This window comes from Peromyscus eremicus, chromosome 10, assembly GCF_949786415.1.
Source record: "Peromyscus eremicus chromosome 10, PerEre_H2_v1, whole genome shotgun sequence".
In the NCBI taxonomy this organism is placed as follows: domain Eukaryota; kingdom Metazoa; phylum Chordata; class Mammalia; order Rodentia; family Cricetidae; genus Peromyscus; species Peromyscus eremicus.
In genome coordinates, this window is record NC_081426.1 from 78,171,275 (window position 1) to 78,193,907 (window position 22,633).

A 22,633-nucleotide genomic window follows, 5' to 3' on the forward strand; every position below is an offset into this window, starting at 1 on the left:
TCCTATTTATCTCTTTGAAATGGGAATGCTTATTGTGTGGCATTGTTTAGGGGGACTTTGAAACTTGGCTTTGATTTTATACAAATTCTCAGGAAATGACTGCTTCAAGCATCAGGAGACATTTTAGACTGTGGTCTTTTAAACATTGCTGGAACTGTTAACCATGGCAGGTTTTCAAAGTCTAAATGAATGCATTTTAGTTTACAAGTTGGTCAAGAGCCTATGACATCAAGGAGTAAACTCGTTTCTTGGAAATGACATGTTAGAGTTTCAAGTTAGTGGGGGAAATGATACACAACAATAGATAATATTGTCTATTTGACAGGATCTAAAGTACCTTCATAGTCAAGCTTCCAAACACTTCTTAGATTAGGATAATTGAGGTAGGAGGACTGTTGCTTTAACTGTGCTGTTCGTTACAAGATATTGTTATGTTCACAGGCTGAATTTTGCATAGGCCAATTGCAGGCTGTCGAGGTGCTGGGATAAAATGACTACATAGGCTATGCTAAGGCCAGAAGAAAGTCCACAGCCTTCCTTTCGACGTTTAGGGTCACAATATTGTATTCTCTTTTCTATGATGTTTCCTCAGCAACAGATATGATTGTGCAAATGTCCTGTCTTTGACTGCCACTCATTCTCAGCACACTGAGCAACCATGCTTCTCTGCATGAATAGCTTCTCTGATTAAGAGAAGCTTCTCTGATTAAGGCTAAGAGTAACATTTGCCCATATGTAAAAATGTTGAGGGCAGGAAGCTGGTATTGTTTGCTTTGAGGAGTAGAATATGAAGAGGGGTAGTCTTTTTCTTCACTTTTGGAGCATGATACATGCTAAGTGATAAATTTTGGCTTCATTCCTATGTAGTGAGTTTTTTTTCAGATACTGACCCCAAATAATGACACAGATGCTTTTTATTAATTGTGAAAGCATGGCCTTTAGTTTAGGTTTGTCTCAACTAGCTCTTATAACTTAAATTAATCCACTTATGTCAATCTATGTTCTATCACACGGCATTACCTCTCTTCCATCCTGTTTCCTCTCTGTATCTCCTGGTATCTCCCCTGTGCCTCAATTATCTCCTCCTGCTTCCTCTCTCTGCCTAGAAGTCCCACCTATACCTCCTGCCTAGCCATTGGCTGTTCAGCTCTTTATTAAATCAGTCACAGCAATATAACTTCACACAGTGTACAAATATTCCACATTTTCTATGAGCTTCAATGATGTGTGAATAGTAGGAAACATGTCATATGTGCACTTACTTTTCAACAAAGATATTTAATCAAAATTTTCAGAGGGGGTTGCAGCACATTGTGTGTTGGAAGAAATTAGGATATACATTACATATACAAACCAAAGAAAGAATACTAATGACAAGTGGTTACTATCTGATGCAATTTCTGTATGTACTGCTTAGTCCTAGCTTCATTTTCTGACTTAAATGGTGGGTACAAGCTGCCACTTAGGCTAGATGGGCTCCCTTATATACATTTTTAAGATTGAAGATTATTAGTGAGGGATAGGAAAAGAGGGGTTCAAGAGAAGGTTCAAAGTTGAATCATCCTTCAGAAAAGAGCTTTATTAACCCTGGCAGACAGATGAGAATCACAGAACAGCAGGGGTCTTCAGTAAGATGATTCAGTCCCATCAGGCAGAGGGATGTGTCTACTCTTCAAAGTTTATGAGGAGGAGTTTCTGCACTAAAAAACTTAGTACTATGTGACCTGTTCAATGTGGCAGAGGCAGGAGAGAGGGACACACTTAACATAGGCTACATGGCAGGTCTCGTTCTTTGGATAGGGCATTGAGAATGGTTACAGTGTGGTCTGTAAGACAAACATAGTCAGATTGTTCTTGCATCTGGGCAAGAAAGGGAATAGTGTTGATTCCTACCCTGTTTTGAATCTTCTTTGTTTAGGTCTTGAAGGGGCCATGTTCTCTCACATTGTCCATTTAAGTGTGTCACTCTAATTTGGAGCAGAGAAACAATTTAAACTTTATCTGACTTTAAATAGGTCTCTCACCAATGTTAAATGTTATGTGATATTTTGATTGTGTTCTGACAAATGAAGCTTGCTTGTAGTCAGAGGGTGGAGCTATCTACTAGCTGACCATAGAGTTTTGGAAGACTGAAGAGAGAGGAGACAGGAAGTGGTAAGGTGAGGTGTAGTGATATTGTGTCCCCCAATATATTGTGTACCTTAATAAACTTATCTGGGGTCAGAGAACAGAACAGCCGTTAGACAGACATAGAGGCCAGAAAATGGTGGCACACACACCTTTAATCCTATCACTTGGGAAGCAGTGATCCATCTGGATCTCTGTGATTTCAAGGCCACACTGGAAACTGCCAGGCATGGTGACACACAACTTTAATCCCAGGAAGTGATGGCAGGAAGCAGAAAGGTATATAAGCTGTGAGGACCAGGAACTAGAGGATTTTAAGCTTTTAGGCTTTTAGCAGCATTTCAGCTGAGATCCATTCAGATGAGATTTCTTAGGCTTGCAGTTTGAGGAAACAGGATCAGCTGAGGAGTTGATGAGGTGAGATTAGCTGTAGCTTGTTCTGCTTCTCTTATCTTTCAGTGTTGACCTCAATATCTGGCTACGGGTTTGTTTTTATTAATAAGACTTTTTAAGATTCGTGTTACAGTAAGGCTGAGAGAGGATCTCAGCCATTTTGGTCAGAGGAATCAGAGGAGAGGAGGAGAAGCCACAGTTACTTCCTACCTCTCCAGTTCCTCTGACCAAAAGTACCAAGATCTTATCTCAGCACTGCCTTAACCCTTCCTGTCCCTCTCTCCACAGTCCTCTAAACCTGTATGGTTAACTAGTGGCTAGCTCTGTCCCCTGACTCCAAGCAAGCTTTATTTGTCAGAACACAAACAAAATATCACACAACAATTAGAAATTCTTTTTTAAGACATAGCTCATCTTTCCCACTTTTCACATGGATTATGGTTTCTACTTCACATGCATTTTCCAAGTTATTGGCAATATTTTATCCAACTTTTTTTGTGACTTTAGAAGCAAAAGATGAAGCTGAAAGTAGTGTCCTATTCAATTAGTCCAGCACATAGTTAGTATAAGCAGGAAGATCATAATTTTAAAGTTGAGATGTCTATGTTGTTAGAGGAACTGAAAAAAAAATAGATTCAAGAGAAGGTTCAAAGTTGAATCATCTTTCAGGCAAATGCTTTATTAACATTGGCAAACAGAAAGACATCAGAGCACAGTAGAGTCTTCAGTAAGATGATTCAGTTTCACTAAGTGAAGAGAGATATCTTCAAAGTTTATAGTTTGCTTGTGGCTAGTTTGGATGATCTACATGGGACAAGCATCTATGTTGGCAGGTTAACTGGTACTATCATTGTGCAGGTCTTATTTAGGCAACCACATTGTTGAGATTTCCTGGATGCAACATCCCTGTAATATCTACAAAACACTTTTTTCCATCAGATATCCTGGTCCTTTGGCTCTTACATTCTTCTCACACCTTTTCCAAAATATTTCCATAGCCTTTGATTTATAAGTTTAGCTGCTGTAAGTATACTGGTTGATCTTGGGCATCCAATGGTCATTTATTCTCTTCATTTTGACAAGCTGTGGATCTCTGCAATATTGTCCACTTGCTGCAATGGAAGCATTTTGATGAGGTGTGAGAGCTACACTTACTGTGGGTATAAGGATAAATGTTTAGAATGTAGTTAGAAATTATACTTGTTTTGGAAAATGGCAGTAGGAGGTTCTCCTTTGGGGTCTATGATCTCTCCAGACATGGATAGTTGATTAGGCTTACAGTACCAAGCATGAATTTCTTACTACTGAGCTGGCCTCAAATCCAATTAGACAATCTCTGGTCACTCCTAAGGTAAAAGTGCCATACTTTTGCCATTATTGATATCTTGCCATGCCAGTCATTGTTATAATTTATAGATTTGAAAGCAGATAGGACTATTGATTACATTTCTCCCTAGAGATCTTATGTAGCATGTTCTAATACTATGAAAGTCCTTAGAGAGGAAGTATCCAAGTCAATTGCATCTCAATTCCTCCAGGTCCTATGTCTGAAGTATATAATGTCTTCATCAATAGGTGCTGTGGAATGTCGTTCTGTATGCTGTGAATGTGTGTTGCTCTGACTGGTTGATAAATAAAATGCTGATTGGCCAGTAGCCAGGCAGGAACTATAGGTGGGGCAAACAGAGAGGAGAATTCTGGGAAGAAGAAGAACAGAGTCAGGAGTTGCCAGCCAGACACAGAGGAAGCAAGATGACAAGGCAGAACTGAGAAAAGGTGCCAAGCCACATGGCCAAACAAAGATGAGAATTATGGGTTAACTTAAGTGTAAGAGCTAGTCAGTAATAAGCCTGAGCAAATGGCCAAGCAGTTATTATTAATATAAGCCTCTGTGTGTTTACTTGGGGGATGTGAGTGGAAGAGTTTGTCCTGACTGCCAGCCATCCAGGACACAGGAATCTTCCAACCACAAATATCTTCAAGTTCTGGGAAGCAGTCAAGGACAATGGCTAGGGTCTGTATTGTTTGGGAAGAGTCTTGGACACAGACCCCCACCCCAAAACCAACAACTGATAGTGAAGTTTTCCATTTCTGGCACTGGATTTTTTGATAACAGTCTATGGTTCCTGAGACTGCCAGCATCACCACACTCAGCAAAACTTCTTTCAACCCTACCCTCTCCACACACACATGCACACACATGAGTATGTATGTACTGATAAGCAAGCCTACACAACAATGTCTCCCTGTTGATTCCTCAAGCACCTTTGGTTTCATTTGTTACCCTGGGAAGAGGGTGATGGAAGGAAGAAGCAAGAAAGAGATAGGTGGCACTAAGAACATATGAACTCTTTAAGTCAGTAAGTTATAACAAACACATGGCATCCTTAGACATTCACTTTCTTCCATCCGGTATGTACTCTATGTGTTCAACTGAAAATCACTTCCCATCATTCTAGTGTCATCTCATGTCACATCTGTCATTAATCTCTCAACTAATTCTTCTGTAAACCCTAGCATCAGATTTAAAAGAAAGCAGTAGTTGCAGCTCTCTCTGTTACACTACCGTGTACCTGGGTGATTTTTGCTCTGAGATATTAAAGGAATTTAAGGAATTCAATTTAATTTTTATGTTAAAAAATACTCTGGCCCTTTGATCACTTTATTGTAAATTTATACTTATGTCTAAGAGTTGTAATTAATATATTTTCTGTTGTTCTTCTGATCCTAGGTCATCCAAAAACTAAAGTTTTTGTAACTCATGGTGGAGCCAACAGCATTTATGAGGCGATCCATCATGGGATCCCCATGGTTGGCATCCCTTTATTTGCAGAACAACATGATAATGTTGCTCACATGGTGGCCAAAGGAGCAGCTGTTGCAGTTCACTTTCATACAATGACAAGTGCAGATTTGCTTAATGCACTGAAGACAGTCGTTAACAACCCTTTGTGAGTATAACCATGTATCTATTTATTTGTGTTGTATTGGAACCTGGGACTTTACACATGCATGCTGAGCAACTATCCTGTCACTGAGCTATGCCACTAGCCTATTTAATATAGATAATTTTTCACCAGAAGGTCCAGAGAGCAGCAATTAACCTAAAGAAACAATGATACATATAAAGACCTACATTGGATAGTGAGGGAATGTCAATGTTTTCTCTCATTATTTTATTTTAGACAGAGTCTGGATTTAACTTGACGTCTTCCTCATTCATCCTATAAAGTTCTAGAATAAAAAATACGTTCCAACACCCTAGACCAAAGTACTTTACAATTGTTTTACTAAAAAAAAATTATCAGAGATTTAATTTTAGAATAAATACAGTTTTATTTGTTAAAATACCCACTGATAGTTGAAATTGTAGTATAGTGAAGCAAATGAACAGAGCCACTATTTTTCTTTTACTTAAAAAAATCTCCTCAAAATGGCTTTTTGTTAACCAGTAAGATAACATTAATCTCGGATTCCAATTATATTTAATTTTACAAATTTTTATTTGCCAATATTTGATTCTATTGCTGATCTGTGGTTAAAAAAATAGAGCTTTGATTTTTATCCAATTAATAACATCAAAAAAAGGGATTCTAGTTATAAATAGTGCATATCCTTAGATTTTTAAGTTGTGGTTGCCTTGTTTAGAAGAATTATGTAATTTTAAAAAATTGCTTTGAAAGAGAGTTGCTGTGGGATGTTCTGTATGGCAAATGTGTTGCTGATTAGTCAATAAATAAAACACTGATTGGCCATTGGCTAGGCAGGAAGTGTAGGCGGGACAAGGAGGAGAATAAAGCTGGGAAGTGGAAGGCTGAGTCAGAGAGACACTGCCAGCCACCACGATGAGAAACAGCATGTGAAGATGCCGGTAAGCCACGCGCCATGTTGGAAGGTATAGATTTATAGAAATGGATTAATTTAAGCTGTAAGAACAGTTAGCAAGAAGCCTGCCATGGCCATACAGTTTGTAACCAATGTAAGTCTCTGTGTTTACTTGGTCGGGTCTGAGTGGCTGTGAGACTGGCGGGTGATAGAAATTTGTCCTGACTGTGGGCCAGGCAGGAAAACTCTAGCTACAAAGTTGGGGGCCAAATGTAGATGTAACCAACCATCTTATTAAATAAGATACACAGAGTCAATTCAGAGAAGAAAGCCAAGAGGTCAGAGCTAAGAGCCTCACCCTTCCTGCTTCAGTGATCCTCTTCAGTCAAGAGAGCTCTCCGAAAGGGGCCTACTTCCTGTGTGTATATCTTTATATACTTTAGCTGTTCTGCCTTCTCATTGGTTGTAAACCCAAACACGTGACTGCCTTGTCACTGCCTGTATGTACCGCCCTCCAGGTCGCACTTGCTATGGCTCTAATAGCTCTGACCCCCAGGCAACTTTATTTATTAACATACAATTAAAATCACATTTCAGTACAAGTAAAATACCACCACAGAGAGTACTTGGTCTATTGCTGTTTAATTGCCAAATATCTTACACAATAATGTTTTACTTTCCAAAATACTTCAGAACATTAAATTAATTTATGCTTCCTCACTATAGTCTTTCTTTCATCAACAATATTATACATATATTTCATGCATAAAAATTTTGTTTAGAACTGTAATGGTGAAGAAAGAAAGAAAGAAAGAAAGAAAAAAAGAAAGGAAGGAAGAAAGAAAGAAAAAAGAAAGAAAGGAAGGAGAGGAATGGAGGGAGGAAGGGGGAAGGGAGGAAGGAGAGAGATTGGTGATGAACAACAGATAGATTTTAAAGCAACTTAACTCAATTTAAATAAATTTTACTTATTATAATAACCACTTTGTGAAACACATTTTCTTTTTACAGTTTTTGAAAAATAATATTTTTCTTGATGATTAGATAAAACCCCTTTTTTATGGATACTTGCCTACATTTCTAATCCTTAATCCATATAATGATGGTACTAGATGAAGCTGATTTCTTAAATAGATGATACATTTTGAAGGTTTATGACACATACTGAATTATTCAGTAAACTGTACAACATCCTTATTATAGGCCTCATGTCCTGTATAACATTACTGTTTCTGCCTTTGTCTGAAAACCACTGTCTTCTCTCTGTGTATATTATGGCTGACTTTCTCTAACATATTATAAATAACAAGGAAGGAATTTGCCTCCATTGCCATTGGTACTCTGTTATGATACAGCATGTTAAGCTTTACACTTGATGAGACATGTCCATAAATAGACCCCTTTCCCATGTATTCTGGTCTGTAATCATTTCACCATTAGAATCAAATATCTCTTTAATATTTCAGTGTAAAATATTGAGTAGTCTCAATATTGAAACGTCACAACATGTAAAAGAAAAGCATGAACAGTAATTGCAATAATAATTCTAGTTTACAGTAAGAATGATTCACAGTGTTCCAAGAGTCAAAAGCATTTTCCTACAAATAAATAAAAATTAGTAAATGTCTTTTACTAAGAAGAAGCTAGCAAATAAACAATCATTGCATATCTATGTTTATAATCAATAAGCACTGATAAGTGGTCAATATAAATTCCTCATCAATCCCAACTCCTTATCAGCTTTGCCCAGATATGGACCACAGTGAAAATGGCATGCATTGGCTGTGCATCTTCAAATTGTTCTACTGTTCGGAATTCTTCATACCAGCTACACTAGTATTTGCTTTCTAAGTGACTCATGTTTCAAAACTTCAAAGGATAACTCATTTTGATTTTGTTTATTTGCTTTGGGGTGTTAACTGGGTCCAATCTCTTATTTATGAATATTTGCTTTTCCTAGCATTTCTCTTCTATGTTTAAATCCTGTGTGTTGAAGAAGTTGTAGCTAATACATTATTTAATAAGATCTTTACTGTGATGAACACATAATTTTCTTTATACTTCCATGTGACCATCTTTATGATACACAGAAATTTATACACATATGTGTTCACCTTCATTCTGTAAGTCAATGCCCATCATGTCTCCCTTTAGCTATAAAGAAAATGTGATGTGGTTGTCAACCATTCACCATGACCAGCCTATGAAGCCCCTGGACAGAGCTGTCTTCTGGATTGAGTTTGTCATGCACCACAAAGGGGCCAAGCATCTGAAGCCACTTGCCTGTAACCTCAGCTGGTACCAGTACCACTCTCTGGATGTGGTTGGATTCCTACTCACCTGTGTGGCAGCCTTGGCTTTCCTTGCTATAAAATGCTGCTTGACTGTTTACCAATTCTTTGTAAAGGTGAAAAAAAAAATAGGAATAGGGTTCTTCAAGAATGAAGGCAAAGCCAGGCGGTGGTGGCGCACGCCTTTAATCCCAGCACTCGAAGGCAGAGCCAGGAGGATCTCTGTGAGTTCGAGGCCAGCCTGGTCCACCAAGTGAGCTCCAGGAAAGGCGCAAAGCTACACAGAGAAACCCTGTCTCGAAAAAAACAAAAAAAAAAAAAACAAAAAAAAAGAATGAAGGCAAGACTCTCCCATTCAGCTCTAGCACTGTGTATCAGGTGCCTCTTGTTTTAGGAGATATAGGGATACTTGACTTATCTATATATTTTACTCCTTAAAAATTAAGAAATTAACCATTTTAAATACTTATTTCCTCATGTAACTAATTTTGTGCTGATTTACTGATGTAATAGTCCTGAGACCAATGATAACCACAGAAATACCATCTTATTTATGGGAGAAGAATAGGAAGCCTGAAGTTTTATTGTGAATTTTGCACATTGTGGTGGTATTGTGTTCCCCCAAATATTGTGCACCCTAATAAACTTATCTGGGGTCAGAGAACAGAATAGCCACTAGATACAGAGGCTAGAAAATGGTGGTACTCACACCTTTAATCCTAGCCTTCTGGAGGCATGGATCTCTATGGTGATATTTTATTTGTACTAAAATGTGATTTGTATGTTAATAAATAAAGTTGCCTGGGGGTCAGAGCTAATAGTAAGCCTTAGCAGAAGCTGGGAGGTGGTGATGAACGCCTTTAATCCCAGCTCTTGGGAGGCAGAGCTAAGCAGATCTCTGTGTGTTCAAGGATACAGCCAGCATGGAGACACATGCCTTTAATCTCAATACCAACCATAGAAGATCTGGAGGTCTGTACAGACAGGCAATGACTAGGAGGTCATGTGGTTGGGTTTACAACCAATGAGAAGGCAGAACAGAAACACTATAAAAAGACAGACACACAGGAAGTAGGTCTCTTTCAGAGAGGTAGGGCAACAGCAACAGTGAAGGGTAAGGTTTTTAGCTCTTAGCTGTTGCTCTGACCTCTTGGCTTTCATCTCTGTGTTGACTCTGTGTTTCTTATTTAATAAGATGGTTGGTTACATCTACAGATCTCTGTGAGTTCAAGGCTACACTGGAAATAGCCAGGCATGATGACTCATGACTTTAATCCCAGGAATAATGACAGAAAACAGAAAGGTATATAAGGCATGAAAACCAGGAACTAGGCTGGTTAAGCTTTTAGGCTTTGAGCAATGCAGATCAGCTGAGATCCATTTGGATGAGGACTCAGAAGCTTCCAGTCTGAGAAAACAGGATCAGCTGAGGAATTGGCAAGGTGAGGTGGCTGTGGCTTGTTCTGCTTCTCTTATCTTCCAGCATTCACCCCAATACCTGACCCTGGGTTTGTTTTTATTAATAAGACCATTTAAGATTCCTGCTACAGCTCATTTTTTAAACATCATTTTTAAAACAAAATGGAATGAAATGAATTACCAGTGTCTGTCAAAAAAAATGATCTATTTAAAAAGTGACAAGGCAGATTTTATTTAAACTACCAAAGTAGAGGACAGAGGCTTCGGGATACAATGAATCCAATTCTATAAGAAAAAAGATGATTTTATAGAAACAAATATGAAGGGCAGCAAGATGTTTCAGCTGGTAGGGGCATGGGTCACACAAACCTGTCAACCTGAGTTCAAGCCCCAGAATCCACAGATTATGAAAGGAGAGATTCAACATCTCAGAATTGTTCTGTGCCTTAATTCTGTGTCTCTGCACACACATGCCCATGTGCCTATATACACACAGCATACACACACATACACACTCATACACCACCACCACCATCAACAACAATACCAACAATAATAATGACTATAAAGTGAAGTTTAAGGAACATTAAGACATGAGTAGAGGGGAATAAAGAAGTATGAATTAAAAAGGAGCCCTAGAGTTAGTGGAGAATTACAAAAGTAGGTGGAAAATTAATTTATGTGTCCTGGTAAGAGGGAAAAAAATATACAATTCACAGTTTCACATAAATACAGATGCATGTACATAAACATTGAAAATTAAATCACCTTTAAAGACAGAATACAACTGAAAATTAGGATAACTTGCTCTAGGTACATTGTTAATCAAGTCCTATGTGCTACATGAGCCTAGAAATACATCTTTCTTAAATACAAAATACTTTGCTGATAATTTTTGTTATTTATTACACCAACTCAAGATTTTTCCTAATGCATTTCCCACAGCTCTTCACAGTTGATGGCTTTTGGCAGGGGTGTGGGGAATGACTCAGTTACCTTTAGAGAGCTGGCCACTGGGAGTGTGAGCATGCCCCAATGAGTGAATGGACAGCACAGACTGCACTTGGTGTATTTTGGGGGGTAGAACACTGGGGAGGGTGCGTGGACCTGGGAGGACTGGGAGGGGAGTGTGATAGGGGTGTCTTGTGTAAAATTCCCAAATAATCAATAAAAATATTACACTGGAAAAAATTAGATCATCTGATACATTTTTTGGTTAGAAAAGTGGAAGCCATTTTACCACATGGTGCCTTGACTAGTCTTTTCATTGAATAGCTCTGTGCAATTGGATGGTACGAAAATACACAATGGAAGATGGCCTGCTTAGCTCAGGACAATAGCTGAGTACCCCATGCTTAATTGAGTCTGCTTAGTGTTATAGCACATTTCCGTCCTGTGGCAACAAGGTGACCTGTGCCTTCCCATTATTCTAGCTGCTTTGCTACCCAGAACAAGTATGTGAAAAACACAAACTTTTACACTTTTACTTATTTTGCTTTAACAACATGTAAGATAATAATTGCAGAAGGAATAAATAGTAAAGATTGAATGGAAAATTTTGATATCATAGCATCTTTGCCAGAGAGAATAGCTTACATAGTAAAGGTTCTTAGGACCTGACCTACAATATCTACAATTAGAATTTTCCTTCTCAGGGCATAGTCTGCAAAGCAGAGCACAGTGAAGACAGACCACAACTAAACAGCATTTCTTTTGCTCAATAAACATATCGTAAAGTTGGATAGGGGATGTAATTATCACATTTGATATATGAAAAGATTTCTACAGTGTTCTTCAATGCAAAACTTGAGGACAATTATTAATCATACTAGATATAATAATGTACAGGAAATAAGCAAGGATTTTTTTTTTACTGAACTCGAAATATAAGAGAATCAGTTAGATACAGCCTTCTTGTCACTGTGCAAAATCAAAGTTGAAGCTACTTTCAATATTTACACAGCAAATTAAGGTTAAATGGTGCTCTTTTCCATTGCCTTACTTTGAGAATGAGACTGAGCATGGAAACCTTTGTTTATAGCAGCCCATATTAATCTTCATTCTATATACTTTATAATTCACCTCAACCTTCACATTGCTGTGTCCTTTTAATACAATTCTCATGTTGTAGCAACACAAACTATAATTCATTGCTACTTCACAACTGTAATTTTGCTACTGTTATGAATCATAATATAAATATCTGATATGCAGGATATTTGCTATGCGACCCATGTGAAGGGGTCAGTTGACCCTCTGCAACCCACAGGTTGAGAACTGTCTCTGTAGACAAATAAACAGCCAATTAAACAAATTTTCATAGCTCTGCATTTTGGAAGTTTTTCAAAAATAAGCATTTCCCATCATAGCAACATGTGTAATGTTGAAAATTTCACTTATAGGTTTCCTAGTAGTGCTTACATAGTTGTTATTAATTTGTTATTAATATTTAAGTTCAGCTTATTATCTCATGTACGTTATTGAACAAACTTAAGGAGATAACATTTTGACTATTCTGGCAAGAGGGAAGATATTCTAAAGACAGACACCCCTGCTCCTTCTTTTGGCTATTAAAACTCTTCAAACAATAGACTCCAAGAAAGTCTGCTTCCCCAGGAGTTTCACACTGAGAGAAAGAAGAGGCTGAGTCCTTGATGTCAGCTAGTGGGCAAGCTTTTCTCTTGGGAAGAAACTTCACAGAGTTCTGGCAAATTTTCAGACAACCTTACAAAAGAGACTAGAGCCAGTGAGACAATGATCAAAGATGAGCAAACCCATTCCCTTGGAAGGCTCCTATTGGATGCTTATTTCATGCCCTGTATATACCTAAATCTCTTAAGTACTCCCAGATGGACTGGGCAGGTAGGGTAGAGGCTACTGGAACTATATGCTCATCTTTCCAGTATGACCACATCAAATAAAGTTCCTTCCTCTTCTCATCATTACTTTTCTCTTTCATTGGTTTATATAGGACAGGTTGCTAAGCTTGGAGTTTTAAGATAGCAGGCACCCAAGCTTTGTCCCTAACCACTTTTGTAACAGTTTCTGAAACTCGGTGAAATTTGAAAGTGCTGCAGTTGAAATCATAGAAAAATATACTTTCATTACATAATGAGTCTTACAGAAATTTGAGGGTAAGAAATCAGAAAAATTAAGACTCAGTAGCCAGGTATATAAATGGATATTCTACAACGACCTGCTTAGTGAGACACTGGAGAACAAATGGTTGTTATAAGGTTGATAAGACTCAGTGGGTATTATATACACATATATTCAATGACAATAATTATTAAAAAAAGATCATGGATTCCAGATGGATTGGGAGGAGGGGTAAAAGGTTGGAGGAGGAAGATGAAGAGCTAGAGATGATTCCAAAACACTGTATACATAAATGAAGTTTTCGAAAAATAAAAAAATCCCTAAAAACAAATAGAAAACATTGATTGAAGAGTTTTGACTCAAATATTTTGTTTTATTTTTATTGTATTTTATTGCAATAAATTACTGTGGATATTGCTCTGTATCAATAAAATACTGATTGGCCAGTAGCCAGACGGGAATTATAGGTGGGACTAACAGAGAGGAGAATTGAGGGAACAGGAAGGCAGAGAGGGAGACACTGCCAGCCACCGCCATGACAAGTAACATGTGAAGATGCTGGTAAGTCACGAGCCACGTGGCAAGGTATAGATTAATAGAAATGGGTTAATTTAAGATGTAAGGACAGTTAACAAGAAGCCTGAGCCATTAGGCCAAACAGTTTAAATAATGTAAGCGTCTGTGTGTGGGACTGCAGGGACTTGGTGGGCCCTGGAGAGAAGCTCTCCAGCTACAATAAATTTATTGCACTTTTGAAATAATGCTGATAATAATATTTCTTCCTTTCCTCTCCTCCCACCAAGCCCTCCCATAGAACCTTCCCTACTATCCTTCAAATTCATGGGCTTTTTTTCCACTAATGTGCTTGTGTGTGTGTGTGTGTGTGTGTGTGTGTGTGTGTGTGTGTGTGTGCGTGTGTTTGCGTGTGTGTGTGTGTGTGTGTGTGTGTTTGTGTGTGTGTGTACATATTCCTAAATATCACCAGTTCAATCCATGTAATGGTATTTGTATTTATGTTTTCAGGACTAACCTTCTGACACTGGACAATCAATTGGTGTGCTCTTCCTTGGGAAGACCACCTTCTCCCACTCCCAGCTTTCTTTGGGTGCCTATAATTCTTCGTGCAGGATGTGGACTTTTCTCCAGACATGTCCAGCATGTCCGTTAGTGTCCTTGTTCAGCCCACACTTGAGCGGTCATGTTAGTCAAACTTTATGGTGTAGCTTCTGATATTACTAGTTGACACAATCTCACAGTAAACTCGCTCTCCCTGTATGTAATATTGTTAAGACTTTATAAGATAGAGTAAAATCTTAAAAGTTTGCCCTATCTTCAAATACCTGCAGTCATTATTTCATAGCTGAGAATACTTTGCAAAATGAATGAAGAACAAGGAAACTAAATTAAGAAGACCTCTTCTGTAGAAAGAGGTATGTTCTAATAACTCAAAGAAAGACTCAGTGTCACTCTTTACAAATCAAAAGTACATTCAGGTAGGCAAATAATACTTAAAATTAATTGATGTAAGAAATCATAACACTAACATCAAGGACAAAGCAGACAGTGCTGAATTATTTGGAATATATATTGAATATTTTATCATACAACTAAATGGGCAAATTTAAATAAACAATTGACCAAAAGAACAAAAATAATTAATTACATGTTCTTTCACTATATTGATATATTTTTAAATTATTTTTATTATATTTTTGTATGATGTGTGTATTTCTGTTCTCCATTTATGTGCAGTATCCAAAGAATGCAGAAGATCCCCTGGAATAGGAGTTACAGACGGGCATAAGCTACAACTTGGATGCAAAGGATTGAACTCAGGACCTCTGGAAGAGCAGCCAGTGCTCTTAACTGCCTAGGCATCACTCCAAGCCTTGTAGATGTATTTTTAAAGAGGGAAGAAACCTATACAACTACAGTGTCCAGAGGCAAAATAAGATCTTAAGAGGTCTAAAAGCTAAATTTCCAGTGTATATTTATTTTATTTTATAATTAAAATATAATTACACAACTACCTACAACCCTTCCCATGTTCTCCTCTAAGATCCATGACACCATTAGGCACAAAATAATTATATCATTTTTTTCTTTACAGCTGAATAGTATTTCACAGTGTATATGTACCACATTTTCATTATTCATTCATCAGTTGAAGGACATTTAGGCTGTTTTTATTCCCTATTATGAATAGAGTGGCAATGGACACGGCTGAGCAAGTGTCTGTGGAGTTGGATATCACTTTTCTATTGCTGTGACAAAACTTACAGAGGCAACTTATATGTAAAAGAGTTTATTTTGACTTATAGTTCCAGGAGGTCAAAGTCTATAATGGTGGGACACCATGGAAAGGCAGCAGGCATGGTGGCCAAAACAGGAAGCTGAAAGCTCCCATTTTAACTACAAGTACAAGCAAAGCGAGAAAACTCAAAGTAAGGCAAGGTTTTATGCTCTCAAAGCCCATCTCTAATAACATACTTCCTCCAGCAAAGCTACACATTCTAAGCATCCCCAAATGGTACCACCAACTGGGGGACAAGTATTCAAATACATGAGTTTGTGGGAGGGCACATGGGATCATTCTCATTCAAACCACCAGAGATGTGGAATCCTTTGAATACATATGAAGGAGCAGTATGACTGGGTCATGTGATGTAATTTTAGCTTTTTTTGAGAATTCTCTACGCTGATTTCCAGAGTAATTACACGTTTGCAATCCCAGCACTGAACATGGGTTTCCCTTTCCTCACATGCTCACCAGTACTTATTGTCTGTTGTTTTCTTGATCTTAGCTATTCTGCCTGGAGTAAGATGAAAACCCAGGGGAGCTTTAATTTGCATTTCCGTAATTGTTAAAGACAGTGAACACTTCTTGAGAGATTTTCACTTCATCATTTGAGAATTCTCTGTATGTTAATGGATTATTATGAAAACACCTCTCACATTCTAAGAGACTGTGACTTTTTTGGACCTCCAGAGTTAATAATGCAACTTGAGGTCACTTAAGACTCAAGACAGATATTGTGCTGTCTCTTCAACCTGTTTGTCTAATCTGCCTTTATGAGAACAGTGTACCAACTGATCTTAATTGCCTTGGATTCCCTATGCAATCAGCTTTTACAACCTTAGGTAAAGTGTAGCTGTGATTTTGTATCATGTACTTTTCCACAGCCTAAACCAAAAGTAATGCATATATATACGTGTGTCACAGCAGTAATGCCAGAAACCACAAATAGGTTGAAGGAAACCATATGAAATGAATATCCAGAATAAATGCTGGAATGCAACATTCAGATAATACTCAACAGTGTTTGTTTGTTTGTTATTTTGGTTATGTGGGGTCATTTAGAATCACTGACTTAATCTCTTGTAAAGCCATGTTGAAGATTTCTGTGAAGTACCCCTCATTCCTTTTCCCATGTGATGCTTTCTATGGTGTTTAATAAATATGGAGCAAAAGCCCTTTGTTAGGTACCCAGAGACACACACACACAAGTACAGACACAGGGGCAGATTCACAAGAGAACTTTCAGGTAGACACAGATATTTCATCATATATGATAAAATAATTCATTTATTATAATTTTGAAATCTTTACACATAAAGCAGTATATATGTATGTATATATACATACATACATACATACATGGAAAAATACATGCACATCAGGATAAATTTTACATGCTCTGAAAAATTCAATTATATACTAAGTGTTTTGAGTTTAACTAATACCCAAAATTGTTTCAAAACAGACTGTAGAATATTCCAAATGTGTCATCTATTAAAAGTATTTTAGTATGGAAAGCTGTAAATTGTCATATATAAGGCCAGAAATGATGTAACCTTATTTATTATTTCAGGGCAGCATTATTTTTTTTTAACAGCAATGCTTAAAGACAGGATTATAAAAGTAACTACAGATTCGAAACAAAATTAAGACAATCATGTGTTGGAAACCTTGCTCCAGATGTGTTCGATGACCGGAAGGGATGTGTGAAGTTGGAGCCAAGAAGAGACTGTGACCACCTGCTGTTGTTCAAACAAGTGGTCCTGGATAGTCTGGGCTGTCTTTATTTATGCAATTTCAATATCAGTTTTACAATCAGTTTTGCTTCCTGAGTTTCTTAAAATGGTTATAATAATTACCAGTTTGTTCCTTGCCACTTCCCCCTTCCATCCCCCAAATCTCCCACCAGTAGCCATTACCTTTTTATCTATGTCTCTACTGTTAGAAGCATAAGCAGTCTTGTAAGCTACAAAGGAACTTCTCTAACTAGGCACATCTACAGGTAGAACAGTGTGCCCAGTTGGCAGCATATATGGTTACTGTGTCATGTGGGGTGAGAGACAGTTTTGTCTCTTGGGGTTAATATTTACATCTGGTAGAGTCTGGGTTCCCAAAGCTGGATCACTCTAGTCTACATTTTGTACTACTCTATCTCCTCTGAGGGCATACCAGGTTTTTCCATTTATCCTATAGTGAACATAACTTGGAAACTGACTCTTAATAGCTGGCACTGTTCATCCCTTGTTCTTATGTCTATCTCCCTTAACTTCTTAGGATATTGGCATAGTTATTAGAAATGAGGGAACTTTGGGTTTCTATGATTCTGCTTCATTCCCTGTTCCTAGACCATTTCCATTAACTCCTGATACCATCTATTTAATAACATTTCTCAAAGACTCTTGTGGTAAAGTCAATCTTTCCAGAATATTACAGCAAATATGGAATATTAAACTGCATGACCTACTGTGACTCATTCAGGCCAGCAGTATGGCTATCATAGGGAAAGCAAGGAGAGCATGTAGCACACGCATTCCCAAAGTAATTCCCAGAATCATGCAGCAAACTGTTCACAGGTCTTTGCCAATTGGGTCAGGGTCTCCAGGGTCTTGCCACAAGGAGAGCTGTTCGTACTATTCTCAGGCCATGTTTCCCAAAGAAGTCACATGGCTCCTGCCAATCATGGATTCATATCTGAAGATGGCACGTGAAGCTGAGACATCAATGTGAGGGTGTACAACTGTTAAGTGAGAGTTTCCTGCACTAGGTTACAGACTGAATGCAATATGAATATGAAAGAATGGATGATACAAATGTGCTAACTGGGTGTCTGCTTCCTAATGCTCTTTAAGCACAAAATCCAGCATTAAACATCTCCCACAGAAAAGATATTCTTGAAACGAGCAAGAGCTAGAAGCATTACTACAGAGCAAAGAAGATTGTCTGCTAGTGATGAAACATTCAGCCATCAGAAAAAAAAGATGAATGTCTGCATACCAGATTCAATTGAACAAAATGATACCAAGACCTAGAAGATGATACACAAAGTATCAATAGTTCATCTGTTATCACCCTAAGCATTGTTGTCTCCTTGGGTAATTTGGGAATGTGTGGAATATATATATATATATATATATATATATATTCATATAAAATTATGATTGTAACTGGAGACAGTGTACTCTTGAAAGATGAAGTTATTGAACAAGGGATCGAATAGATAATCTGGCAGAGGTGAGTTTAGTCAGCCATTGGTTCTGCATTTCTAGTGGTGGGCCCTGATGCATTCACCTGATACCCTGACATGTGATTAGACTTAATGTTTATCAACAGATATTGTTGGATTTTGGCTCTAGTACTACTTACCTGCATTCTGGTTAGAGAGAGCCAATGCAGATGAGTTCAGCTGTGTCCTTCATATGCAGTGATCTCTATGTACACTCACAAGCCATCATTTCGGTGGCCAAGTATTTGTTACCTCCATTATGGTATTTACTTTTCTAAATATAAGATTTATGAAAACCTTTCAGATGATCTGAATAATCATTCTAAGTTTATGATACCTTCATGCACTTTTGCTTACATCCTGCACTCATATTCTGTGGGATTGTTCTGTTGGATGTGTTTTGGTGAAGTTAGAATAATCTTGCCTTTGCTCAAGCTTCTGAGTCACAGTCTAATAGTCATGTGCTGAGAAATGACATCAATTAAGGTTTGATAAAAGGGTAATATTTAACAACAAATAACTGGTCACATAAGGTGAGACCTAGGAATGATTTTACTTAATAACAGTGAATACATGTAGGTTACAAGTATTAAAAACAGTTTTCTTTTTCTTTCACTGCTCTATTTCCTTTACTTGGCAATATTATGCTTTGTTATTTCTGCCAAGGTTTCTTCTATGATCTTTCAGAGGCTAATTATGCAAAACATATCATGTACCCGTGAAAACTATGCATGTATTCTCACACATTCCTTCATGTCTTTGATAGACAAACTATGCTGCTTGGCTGTAATATACACAAGTCGTATTACCCCCTTTGCCTAAATGGCATAAAATGACAACTTTTTTCCTCTTTCCTTTTAATCAACATCTCGTGGAATGCATATGAAATTAGAATTATAGCCACTTCAATTTTGTTATTGCACTGAGCTATTATGAAAAGTCCTTTTTTTCACTAACTGGTTTTCTATTTCTCCATGGCCTTTGAAAGTAGTTTCCAGTTTATTTTACATACATTTTGAGATTGTATCTCAGTCTGTAACTCAGTCTACAGGCACAAGAACCAAAGACCTACTCATTCACACAAACCACAAGTCCTATAAAAATACTAATCTGAAATGTATAATATATATGCAGAGGAAGTGGAGCAGATCTATGTGGGCCCTGTGCTTGCTTCTTCAGTCTCTGTGAGTTCATATGAGTCTTGTTCAGTTGATTCAGAGGGCCTTGTTCTCCTGGTGTCCTCCATCCTTTCTGACTCTTACATTCTTTCCTCTTCCTCTTTCTTCAGTTTTACTACTCTAAGGAGAGAAAGATTTAATGGAGATATCTCATTTAAATGTCTGTTTCAAGGACTTGCTCCCCCCTCCCCCGCTCTTTTTCTCCCTCCCTCCTTCCCAGCATCCTTCAATCCTTCTTCTCTATGCATGTCTGGCTGTGGGTTTCTACTTCTGTTCCTGTCTGGTCCAGAAAGAAATGGCTCTGATGATTACTTAATAGGCACTGACCCATGATTATAGCAGAATATTACTAAGAGTTGTTTTATTGATACTTTTTTCTTTAGATAATATGGTTTGGTTTTACCCTAGGTTTCTGGGTTCTCAAGTTTCTGGTTCTTGGTCACCAAATTGTCTTGTGGAATGGACCTTAAGTCAAACCAAACCTTGCCTGGCTATTCCCATAGGTTCTATGCCAACATTGCCTTAGCATATCTTGAAGTCAGAAGAGATAGTAAATCATAGGTTTTGTGACTAAATTGGTATTTATATTTCTATTTGTTAGCCTACAGAATATATTCTCATAACAAAGACATTAGAACATAGGGATGAATGCTCCATGTAAGAACCAGCTTGACTAACCCAGTTCAGTAAGTTGTGTGGATGTTGTCCTCAGCAATGGAGCCCAGCAGTCAGTCTCCAGAGAGCAACCCATTATCTTAGGAATGATCTGAGTTGTTGGCCATTTCCAACAACTCAATTTAATGCAACCCAGTTTGGATACTGAAAACTTCCTTTGGTGTCAAGACATGGTCAGTTTGAACTCTGTCACTCTCATTATTAGGAGACCTCATTTGGATCACCTTCATATATTTTAGGGAATTTCCACTGCACTAGGTTTCCATACCATTCCTCAAATGCCTCTCAGTTCTAGCTGTCTCTCTCTGCATTCCCTCCCTCAATGCTGTCTCTCCTTCCTCTCCTCACATGATCCTCCCTCCCCACTGCCCCCTTCTATGGTCTACCCATAAATCTATTCTATTTTCCCCCTTCCAGGGAAATCCAAATTCCACCCAATACCCAGTCCCTTATTCTATCCCTAACCTCTCTGTGTCTATGGATTGTAGGTTGGTTACCATTTATTTAATGGCTAATATTCACATATAAGCAAATACATACCATATTTCTCTTTTTCGGTCGGGGCTATGTAGCTGGAGTTTTCCTGCCTGGCCCACAGTCAGGGCAAATCTCTTTCACCTGCCAGTCCCACAGCCTCTCAGACCCGACCAAGTAAACACAGAGACTTATGTTGCTTTCAAACTGTATGGCCGTGGCAGGCTTCTTGCTAACTGTTCTTAATAGCTTAAATTAATCCATTTCCTTTAATCTATACCTTGCCACATGGCTCATGGCTTACCGGCATCTTCACAAGCTGTTTCTCATCGTGGCGGCTGGCAGTGTCTCTCTGACTCAGCCTTCCACTTCCCAGCTTTATTCTCCTCCTTGCCCCGCCTATACTTCCTGCCTAGCCAATGGCCAATCAGTGTTTTATTGATTAATCAGCAACACATTTGCCATACATCCCACAGCAGGGCTACCTCACTCAGGATGATTTTTTTTTCTAGTTCCATCCATTTGCTTGCAAATTTAATGAAATCATTAACAGGGCCTTCTGGGAGACTGTTAATGACAGCTTCTATTTCTCTACAGGTGGTTTGTCTATTTAAATTGTTTATCTGATCTTGACATAAGTTTGGTAAGTGGTACCTATTGTGAAAATTAGCTGTTTCTTTAAGGTTTTCCATTTGTTGAAGTACAGGATTCTTTGGTTTGTTTGTTTGGTTTTGTTTTTTTTTTTTTTTTTTTTTGTGGGATGGGAGGGGTTGGTAAGCTTTTTATTTGTTATTTATTTATTTATTTATTTATTTATTTATTTATTTATCTATCTATCTATCTATCTATCTATCTATCTATCTATCTATCTATTTTTTTATTTGTTCTTCTCTCATAGAATACATCCCAACCACAGTTTCTCCTCTCTCTACTTCTGCCTGTTGGGTTTTAAAGTATGTCCTTATGATTCTCTGGATTTTCTCAGTGTCTGTTGTTACGTTATTGAGAGCTTTTGGTGGGTATAGTAGTCTGGGCTTGCATCTTTGGTCTCGTAGTCTCTGCAGCACATCTGTCTAGGCCTTTGTGGCTTTTAGATAGTATTGACTGTTATTAATTAATCATTCCTAGGTCTCATCTTATCAAAGCAAGAATTTGTAGTTAATTATTACCCTTTTGTCAAATCTTAATTGACCTCACTTCTCAGAGTGTGACTATGAGAAGTGTCACTGTGACTTGGCAGTTTGAGCAAAGCCAAGGTTATTCTAACTTCATACCAAAACAGATCCAACAGAAACTTCACATAGAATATGAGTGAAGGATGTAAACAAAAGTACATGAAGGTATCACAAACTTAGAATGATGATTATTCAGATCATTAAGTATAGATTTTCTACTTACATCTCTGAAAGATTTTTATAAGTCTTACATTTAGAAAAATAAATACCATAGTGGACCTCCAACTAATACTTGGCCACCAAAGTGATGGCTTGTGAATGTGCACGGAGAACTGCTTTTCCTTCATTGCTTTTGACTGTAACAAACCAAAGTCTTATTATGCTTTGTTCTTTCTGGTCATTGTTAAAAGTAGATAACCACTGTACAATATGATTAAGTACATTAATAAATACCT

General features: G+C 37.8%; 1 protein-coding gene across 1 annotated transcript in view; it reads left to right on the forward strand.

The window, feature by feature from the left end:
* The window catches only part of LOC131920427 (UDP-glucuronosyltransferase 2B15-like), a 77,270-nt gene extending 55,022 nt beyond the window's left edge, over positions 1–22,248 (forward strand). Inside the window, exons 3-5 of the mRNA XM_059274759.1 lie at positions 5,211–5,471; positions 8,500–8,792; positions 22,208–22,248. Of these exons, the coding sequence (XP_059130742.1) occupies positions 5,211–5,471; positions 8,500–8,792; positions 22,208–22,248 (595 nt within the window). The remainder of the gene's footprint in view (positions 1–5,210; positions 5,472–8,499; positions 8,793–22,207) is intronic.
* The last annotated feature ends 385 nt before the right edge of the window (positions 22,249–22,633 follow it).